The 10,000-nt window shown below is 45.8% G+C and overlaps 1 protein-coding gene across 1 annotated transcript in view; it reads right to left on the reverse strand.

Moving 5' to 3' along the window:
- LOC127920114 (beta-1,3-N-acetylglucosaminyltransferase lunatic fringe-like) overlaps nucleotides 1-10,000 on the reverse strand; it is a 36,486-nt gene that overhangs the window by 12,454 nt on the left and 14,032 nt on the right. Inside the window, exons 2-4 of the mRNA XM_052503910.1 lie at nucleotides 6,840-6,888; nucleotides 5,252-5,354; nucleotides 3,710-3,863 (exon numbers count right to left, since the gene is read on the reverse strand). Of these exons, the coding sequence (XP_052359870.1) occupies nucleotides 3,710-3,863; nucleotides 5,252-5,354; nucleotides 6,840-6,888 (306 nt within the window). The remainder of the gene's footprint in view (nucleotides 1-3,709; nucleotides 3,864-5,251; nucleotides 5,355-6,839; nucleotides 6,889-10,000) is intronic.

Raw genomic sequence — 10,000 nt, forward strand, 5'->3', positions numbered from 1 at the left:
CTAGCACATAACGTTCTGAGAACCACCCAGCTAGCTCATAACGTTCTAAGAACCAGCCAGCGAGCTCATAACGTTCTGAGAACCACCCAGCTAGCACATAATGTTCTGAGAACCACCCAGCTAGCACATACGTTCTGAGAACCACCCAGCTAGCACATAATGTTCTGAGAACCACCCAGCTAGCACATAATGTTCTGAGAACCACCCAGCTAGCACATAACGTTCTGAGAACCACCCAGCTAGCACATAACGTTCTGAGAACCACCCAACTAGCACATAACGTTCTGAGAACCACCCAGCTAGCACATAACGTTCTGAGAACCACCCAGCTAGCACATAACGTTCTGAGAACCACCCAGCTAGCACATAACGTTCTGAGAACCACCCAACTAGCACATAACGTTCTGAGAACCACCCAACTAGCACATAACGTTCTGAGAACCACTCAGCTAGCACATAACGTTCTGAGAACCACCCAACTAGCACATAACGTTCTGAGAACCACCCAGCTAGCACATAACGTTCTGAGAACCACCCAGCTAGCACATAACGTTCTGAGAACCACCCAACTAGCACATAACGTTCTGAGAACCACCCAACTAGCACATAACGTTCTGAGAACCACTCAGCTAGCACATAACGTTCTGAGAACCACCCAACTAGCACATAACGTTCTGAGAACCACCCAGCTAGCACATAACGTTCTGAGAACCACCCAGCTAGCACATAACGTTCTGAGAACCACCCAGCTAGCACATAACGTTCTGAGAACCACCCAGCTAGCACATAACGTTCTGAGAACCACCCAACTAGCACATAACGTTCTGAGAACCACCCAACTAGCACATAACGTTCTGAGAACCACTCAGCTAGCACATAACGTTCTGAGAACCACCCAACTAGCACATAACGTTCTGAGAACCACCCAACTAGCACATAACGTTCTGAGAACCACTCAGCTAGCACATAACGTTCTGAGAACCACCCAGCTAGCACATAACGTTCTGAGAACCACCCAACTAGCACATAACGTTCTGAGAACCACCCAGCTAGCACATAACGTTCTGAGAACCACCCAGCTAGCACATAACGTTCTGAGAACCACCCAACTAGCACATAACGTTCTGAGAACCACCCAGCTAGCTCATAACGTTCTGAGAACCATGTGTTCCCTTTCAATCAGTCAACTTCGGTACAACATACTATGGGGTCGTAGTCTCGCGACTTCGGTTTAAGGATCTACAATCGAAACCTGCCAATGAAATCTGCGCCTCGCTGGAAGCCCCGCCTTCCACAGGTGATAAGCATGAGGCTCGGATTTATTCCTTCAATTATTCCCCTCTTCACCTCAGTGTGAACAGGAACAATTCACGATACTAAAACAAACAATTGTCAGACGAGTTGCACCAACTATACCATCGCTTTGTGGCAGAGCGTGCTAGCTATTCCTCCCCACGGTGGAGTTGCTCTGCGTAGCGTGCTAGCTATTCCTCCCCACGGTGGAGTTGCTCTGCGTAGCGTGCTAGCTATTCCTCCCCATGGTGGAGTTGCTCTGCGTAGCGTGCTAGCTATTCCTCCCCATGGGGGAGTTGCTCTGCGTAGCGTGCTAGCTATTCTTCCCCACGGTGGAGTTGCTTGGGGTAGCTCTCTTGTTTAGTATACGTAGCGCTAAGTTGCTTGGTTATTCTAAACGGACCGTGCTGCGGTCAAAGATGCTAGCTAGCCTAGCTTAGACTAAAGAGCCTCCTGGCTAATGTCGGCTAGCATGCATACCTTCCGGGTGAATGAAGCTTACCAGTGTTCCCCGTATTTATGGCAACCCCATTATTATTTTCAATTCTTGGAGTTGGAGGGAGTGGAGAAAGCTTGCCTTGATGAGGAAGCAGCCCCAGAGGAGCTGGGGGACCTGGAGAGAGGGGCCTTAGCGCGGCTCCAGGAGGAAGCAGCCCCAGAGGAGCTGGGGACCTGGAGAGAGGGGCCTTAGCGCGGCTCCAGGAGGAAGCAGCCCCAGAGGAGCTGGGGGACCTGGAGAGAGGGGCCTTAGCGCGGCTCGATGAGGAAGCAGCCCCAGAGGAGCTGGGGGACCTGGAGAGAGGGGCCTTAGCGCGGCTCGATAAGGAAGCAGCCCCAGAGGAGCTGGGGGACCTGGAGAGAGGGGCCTTAGCGCGGCTCGATAAGGAAGCAGCCCCAGAGGAGCTGGGGGACCTGGAGAGAGGGGCCTTAGCGCGGCTCGATAAGGAAGCAGCCCCAGAGGAGCTGGGGGACCTGGAGAGAGGGGCCTTAGCGCGGCTCCAGGAGGAAGCAGCCCCAGAGGAGCTGGGGGACCTGGAGAGAGGGGCCTTAGCGCGGCTCCAGGAGGAAGCAGCCCCAGAGGAGCTGGGGGACCTGGAAAGAGGGGCCTTAGCGCGGCTCGATGAGGAAGCAGCCCCAGAGGAGCTGGGGGACCTGGAGAGAGGGGCCTTAGCGCGGCTCGATAAGGAAGCAGCCCCAGAGGAGCTGGGGGACCTGGAGAGAGGGGCCTTAGCGCGGCTCCAGGAGGAAGCAGCCCCAGAGGAGCTGGGGGACCTGGAGAGAGGGGCCTTAGCGCGGCTCCAGGAGGAAGCAGCCCCAGAGGAGCTGGGGGACCTGGAGAGAGGGGCCTTAGCGCGGCTCGATGAGGAAGCAGCCCCAGAGGAGCTGGGGGACCTGGAGAGAGGGGCCTTAGCGCGGCTCGATAAGGAAGCAGCCCCAGAGGAGCTGGGGGACCTGGAGAGAGGGGCCTTAGCGCAGCTCCAGGAGGAAGCAGCCCCAGAGGAGCTGGGGGACCTGGAGAGAGGGGCCTTAGCGCGGCTCCAGGAGGAAGCAGCCCCAGAGGAGCTGGGGGACCTGGAGAGAGGGGCCTTAGCGCGGCTCGATAAGGAAGCAGCCCCAGAGGAGCTGGGGGACCTGGAGAGAGGGGCCTTAGGTGATTCGCTCTCGGTCCACAAGGGGGCACCCATCCCCATAGATGGCTCATTACTGGGGTTCATTGCTGATTCCTGCCTGTAGTTCCCTCACCATGCGTTAAGATCTACATCGGCCCTGCATCAACACAACTCTATCTATCTGGTTAAGTGCATTCAGCTGTATTGGGCCGTACCCACTAATGCTGTTTGTTTGAATAGACTAAAAGTAACAGCTTTGTATGAGTTAATAAACATGAAAATGAATTTCCATGTGTCCTATCTATACCCGGAGCTCAAAACAGTTAACCTAAACTAAGCTAGCAGTGTTATTGAAACATTCAGTGAAAAGTTAAGTCAAAAAAATAATAATCCAAATGCTCTTTTAAGCATTAAGAGAATGTTCTCAAAACATTATTTAATTACCTTCAAAAAAACCTACAATTTTAATTCTCAGAACGTTAATAAAACCTCAGAGGAAAACTGTCAGGGAACCATAGCAACACGTTCGCAGAACCTCCCTGCAACTTCAAAATGTACACGCTAAATGTGAACTTCTGTTCTCAAAACATTTTTTTTTTTAAAAACAGTTCAGTTTTACCAGTCAGGAAACGTATGGCTTCATTCCCAGAACTAATGGGAAACCAAAAATGTACGTTCCCAACACTTCCAAGGAACCAATATGTGCTTGTTGGGTTATTATATAGTCACAAAAACAAAATAATGGTTCAAAATGAGAAGAGAAACATGGTTTAGGTTGGTGAACACATTACTTCCTGGTCCCTTACCGTGTGGGCGTCGCCAAACCTCTCGGTGGCTTCTAGCGGTCGGTCGAGGCTCGGCCGGCCAATGTAGACGTCGTGGGCGTGGCTGTAGTGAGACAGGAGCTTCACAAGGGGACGTATGTTCACGTAGTTATCATCATCCACATGGCAGAACCATCTAGAAGGGGGAACCACAATCAGTATCATTATCTACATGGTCAGAACCATCTAGAAGGATTAACCCACAATCAGTATCATTATCTACATGGCAGAACCATCTAGAAGGGTTAACCACAATCAGTATCATTATCCACATGGCAGAACCATCTAGAAGGATTAACCACAATCAGTATCATTATCCACATGGTCAGAACCATCTAGAAGGGGTAACCACAATCAGTATCATTATCCACATGGTCAGAACCATCTAGAAGGTTTAACCACAATCAGTATCATTATCCACATGGCAGAACCATCTAGAAGGGTTAACCACAATCAGTATCATTATCTACATGGTCAGAACCATCTAGAAGGTTTAACCACAATCAGTATCATTATCTACATGGTCAGAACCACCTAGAAGGGGGAACCACAATCAGTATCATTATCTACATGGTCAGAACCACCTAGAAGGATTAACCACAATCAGTATCATTATCCACATGGTCAGAACCACCTAGAAGGATTAACCACAATCAGTATCATTATCTACATGGTCAGAACCACCTAGAAGGATTAACCACAATCAGTATCATTATCTACATGGTCAGAACCACCTAGAAGGGGGAACCACAATCAGTATCATTATCTACATGGCAGAACCACCTAGAAGGGGGAACCACAATCAGTATCATTATCTACATGGTCAGAACCACCTAGAAGGATTAACCACAATCAGTATCATTATCTACATGGTCAGAACCACCTAGAAGGATTAACCACAATCAGTATCATTATCCACATGGCAGAACCACCTAGAAGGATTAACCACAATCAGTATCATTATCTACATGGCAGAACCACCTAGAAGGGGGAACCACAATCAGTATCATTATCTACATGGCAGAACCACCTAGAAGGGGGAACCACAATCAGTATCATTATCTACATGGTCAGAACCACCTAGAAGGGGGAACCACAATCAGTATCATTATCTACATGGTCAGAACCACCTAGAAGGGGGAACCACAATCAGTATCATTATCTACATGGTCAGAACCACCTAGAAGGGGGAACCACAATCAGTATCATTATCTACATAGCAGAACCATCTAGAAGGATTAACCACAATCAGTATCATTATCTACATGGTCAGAACCATCTAGAAGGGGGAACCACAATCAGTATCATTATCTACATGGTCAGAACCATCTAGAAGGGGGAACCACAATCAGTATCATTATCTACATAGCAGAACCATCTAGAAGGGGGAACCACAATCAACTTGACTTTGATTCTTCAACCATTAACGCATACTGCTAATTCATTGCAGTTTGTGGGTGTGTGTGTGTGTGTGTGTGTGTGTGTGTGTGTGTGTGTGTGTGTGTGTGTGTGTGTGTGTCTTACTTCTTTCCAGAGCTGATGAAAGTGTCGTATTCGACGGCCATTTTACAGGACAGAGCCTGGCGACTGTGGGCCGCTGAACAGTTCGTATTGATCATGTGACTCCCTGTAGGAATAACATCAACCAGTCAGACAGTCAGTCAATGAACCCTGGGGTCAAATGATAAATAGCGCACATTTCAGCACAACACAGTACAGTATGTGACTTTTAACAAAGATGATTGGATGCTATTGTGTTACTATGGTGGCAAAACAGTTTTCAATGAGTCAGAAATATTAGCTTCCTGTTATAATCTGGCAGCTCTATAATAACAATATTAGTTTAATGTTATAATCTGGCAGCTCTATAATAACAATATTAGCTTCCTGTTATAATCTGGCAGCTCTATAATAACAATATTAGTTTAAAGTTATAATCTGGCAGCTCTATAATAACAATATTAGTTTAATGTTATAATCTGGCACCTCTAGAATAATAATATTAGTTTAATGTTATAATCTGGCACCTATAGAAAAACAATATTAGTTTAATGTTGTAATCTGGCACCTCTAGAATAACAATATTAGCTTCCTGTTATAATCTGGCACCTCTAGAATAACAATATTAGCTTCCTGTTATAATCTGGCACCTCTAGAATAACAATATTAGCTTCCTGTTATAATCTGGCACCTCTAGAATAACAATATTAGCTTCCTGTTATAATCTGGCACCTCTAGAATAACAATATTAGCTTCATGTTATAATCTGGCACCTCTAGAATAACAATATTAGCTTCCTGTTATAATCTGGCAGCTCTATAATAACAATATTAGTTTAATGTTATAATCTGGCAGCTCTATAATAACAATATTAGCTTCCTGTTATAATCTGGCAGCTCTATAATAACAATATTAGTTTAAAGTTATAATCTGGCAGCTCTATAATAACAATATTAGTTTAATGTTATAATCTGGCACCTCTAGAATAATAATATTAGTTTAATGTTATAATCTGGCACCTATAGAAAAACAATATTAGTTTAATGTTGTAATCTGGCACCTCTAGAATAACAATATTAGCTTCCTGTTATAATCTGGCACCTCTAGAATAACAATATTAGCTTCCTGTTATAATCTGGCACCTCTAGAATAACAATATTAGCTTCCTGTTATAATCTGGCACCTCTAGAATAACAATATTAGCTTCCTGTTATAATCTGGCACCTCTAGAATAACAATATTAGCTTCATGTTATAATCTGGCACCTCTAGAATAACAATATTAGCTTCCTGTTATAATCTGGCACCTCTATAATAACACTATTAGTTTAATGTTATAATCTGGCACCTCTAGAATAACAATATTAGTTTAATGTTATAATCTGGCACCTATAGAATAACAATATTAGCTTCCTGTTATAATCTGGCACCTCTAGAATAACAATATTAGCTTCCTGTTATAATCTGGCACCTCTAGAATAACAATATTACCTTCCTGTTATAATCTGGCACCTCTAGAATAACTATATTAGCTTCCTGTTATCATCTGGCACCTTCAGAACGTGTGTATGTGTGTGTGTGTGTGTGTATGCGTTTTTATTTTTGAACCTCACCCATCCTCTTCCTCAGCCTGTCATCCTCTCCGTCGGTGAATACATACGTCTGAAAACACACACACACACACACACAGACACACACACACACACAAAGAGAAGGTCAGTGTGTGTGTCTGTCATTAATGTAGTGTGAATAGTGAGCCAACGCTACTCTGTAGAACAATAGTCAGACAGGATGTGTCCCATTTAGTACACTGTTCCCTATTGGGGAAGGACGGCTCATAGTAATGGCTGGAATGGAGGCAAATGAAATGTCATCAAACATGGAAACCATGGAAACCATGTGTTTGGTGTCTTTGATACCATTTCACTGATTCCACCCCAGACATTACCACCCAATCAAGGTGCCACCAACCTCCTGTGAGAGATATATACACACACACACACACACACACACACACACACACACACACACACACACACACACACACACACACACACACACACACACACACACACACACACACACACACACACACACACACACACACACACACACACACACACACACACACACAGAAAGTATTCAGACCCCTTGACTTTTTCCACATTTTGTTACGTTACAGCCTTATTATAAAATGGATAAAATATTTTTGCTCCTCACCAATCTACACACAACACCCCACATTGACATCACCATAGCCATTAATGACATCACAATACCCAATAATGACATCACAATACCCAATAATGACATCACAATACCCAATAATGACAAAAAAAAATACATTGTAGCAAATTTACACAATATTAAAAACTGATATCACATTTACAGAAGTATTCCGACCCTTTACTCATCACTTTGTTGATGCACCTTTAGCAGCGATTACAGCCTTAAGTCTTCTTGGGTATGACTCTACAAGCTTGGCACACCTGAGTTTCTCCCATTCTTCTCTGCAGATCCTCACAAGCTCTGTCAGGTTGGATGGGGAGCGTTGCTGCACAGCTACTTTCAGGTCTCTCCAGAGATGTTCAATCGGGTTCAAGTCCGGGCTCTGGCTGGGCCACTCAAGGACATTCAGACACTTGTACCAAAGCCACTCCTGCGTTGTCTTGGCAGTGTGCTTAGGGTCGTTGTCCTGTTGGAAGATGAACCTTCGCCTCAGTCTGAGGTCCTGAGCGCTCTGGAGAAGGTTTTCATCAAGGATCTCTTTGTACTTTGCTCCATTAATCTTTCCCTCAATCCTGACTAGTTACCCATTCTCTGCCACTGAAAATCACCCCCACAACATGATGCTGCCACCACAACATGATGCTGCCACCACAACATGATGCTGCCACCACAACATGATGCTGCCACCACAACATGATGCTGCCACCACAACATGATGCTGCCACCACAACATGATGCTGCCACCACAACATGATGCTGCCACCACAACATGATGCTGCCACCACAACATGATGCTGCCACCACAACATGATGCTGCCACCACAACATGATGCTGCCACCACAGCATGATGCTGCCACCACAACATGATGCTGCCACCACAACATGATGCTGCCACCACAACATGATGCTGCCACCACAACATGATGCTGCCACCACAACATGATGCTGCCACCACAACATGATGCTGCCCCCACAACATGATGCTGCCACCACAACATGATGCTGCCACCACAACATGATGCTGCCACCACAACATGATGCTGCCACCACAACATGATGCTGCCACCACAACATGATGCTGCCACCACAACATGATGCTGCCACCACAACATGATGCTGCCACCACAACATGATGCTGCCACCACAACATGATGCTGCCACCACAACATGATGCTGCCACCACAACATGATGCTGCCACCACAGCATGATGCTGCCACCACAACATGATGCTGCCACCACAGCATGATGCTGCCACCACAACATGATGCTGCCACCACAACATGATGCTGCCACCACCATGCTTTACCGTAGGGATGGTGCCAGGTTTCCTCCAGACGTGACACTTGGCGTTCAGCCCAAAGAGTTGGTTTCATCAGATCAAAGAATCTTGTTTCTCATGGTCTGAGAGTCCTTTAGGTGCCTTTTGGCAAATTCCAAGTGGGCTGTCATGTGTCTTTTACTGAGGAGAGGCTTCTGTCTGACCACTCAACCATAAAGGCCTGATTGGTGGAGTGCTGCAGAGATGGTTGTCCTTCTGGAAGGTTCTCCCATTTCCACAGAGGACCTCTGGAGCTCTGTCAGAGTGACCATCGGGTTCTTGGTCACCTCCCTGACCAAGGCACTTCTTCCCCGATTGCTCAGTTTGGTCAGGCGGCCAGCTCTAGGAAGAGTCTTGGTTATTCCAAACTTCATCCATGTAAGAATGATGGAGGCCACTGTGTTCCTGGGGACCTTCAATGCTGTAGAAATGTTTTGGTACCCTTCCCCAGATATGTACCGCGACACAATCCTGTCTCAGAGCACTACGGACAATTCCTTCAACCTCATGGCTTGTGGGACCTTATATAGACGGGTGTGTGCCTTTCCAAATCATGTCCAATCAATTTAATTTACCATAGGTGGACTCCAATCAAGTTGTAGAAACATCTTAAGGATGATCAACGGAAACAGGATGCACCTGAGCTCATTTTCAAGTCTCATAGCAAAGGGTCTGAATACTTATGTAAAAATGTATAAAAACCTGTTTTCACTTTGTCATTATGGGGTATTATGTGTAGATTGACTACAAAAATAATATTTATTCAATTTTAGAATATGGCTGTAACATAATAGCATGTGGAGAAAAGTCAAGGGGTCTGAATGTACTGTAGTGCACTATATAGGAGTGTAGTCAAGGGGTCTGAATGTAGTGCACTATATAGGAGTGTAGTCAAGGGGTCTGAATGTAGTGCACTATATAGGAGTGTAGTCAAGGGGTCTGAATGTAGTGCACTATATAGGAGTGTAGTCAAGGGGTCTGAATGTAGTGCACTATATAGGAGTGTAGTCAAGGGGTCTGAATGTAGTGCACTATATAGGAGTGTAGTCAAGGGGTCTGAATGTAGTGCACTATATAGGAGTGTAGTCAAGGGGTCTGAATGTAGTGCACTATATAGGAGTGTAGTCAAGGGGTCTGAATGTAGTGCACTATATAGGAGTGTAGTCAAGGGGTCTGAATGTAGTGCACTATATAGGAGTGTAGTCAAGGGGTCTGAATGTAGTGC

Source organism: Oncorhynchus keta, unplaced genomic scaffold (genome assembly GCF_023373465.1).
Source record: "Oncorhynchus keta strain PuntledgeMale-10-30-2019 unplaced genomic scaffold, Oket_V2 Un_contig_18444_pilon_pilon, whole genome shotgun sequence".
NCBI classification, from domain to species: Eukaryota; Metazoa; Chordata; class Actinopteri; order Salmoniformes; family Salmonidae; genus Oncorhynchus; species Oncorhynchus keta.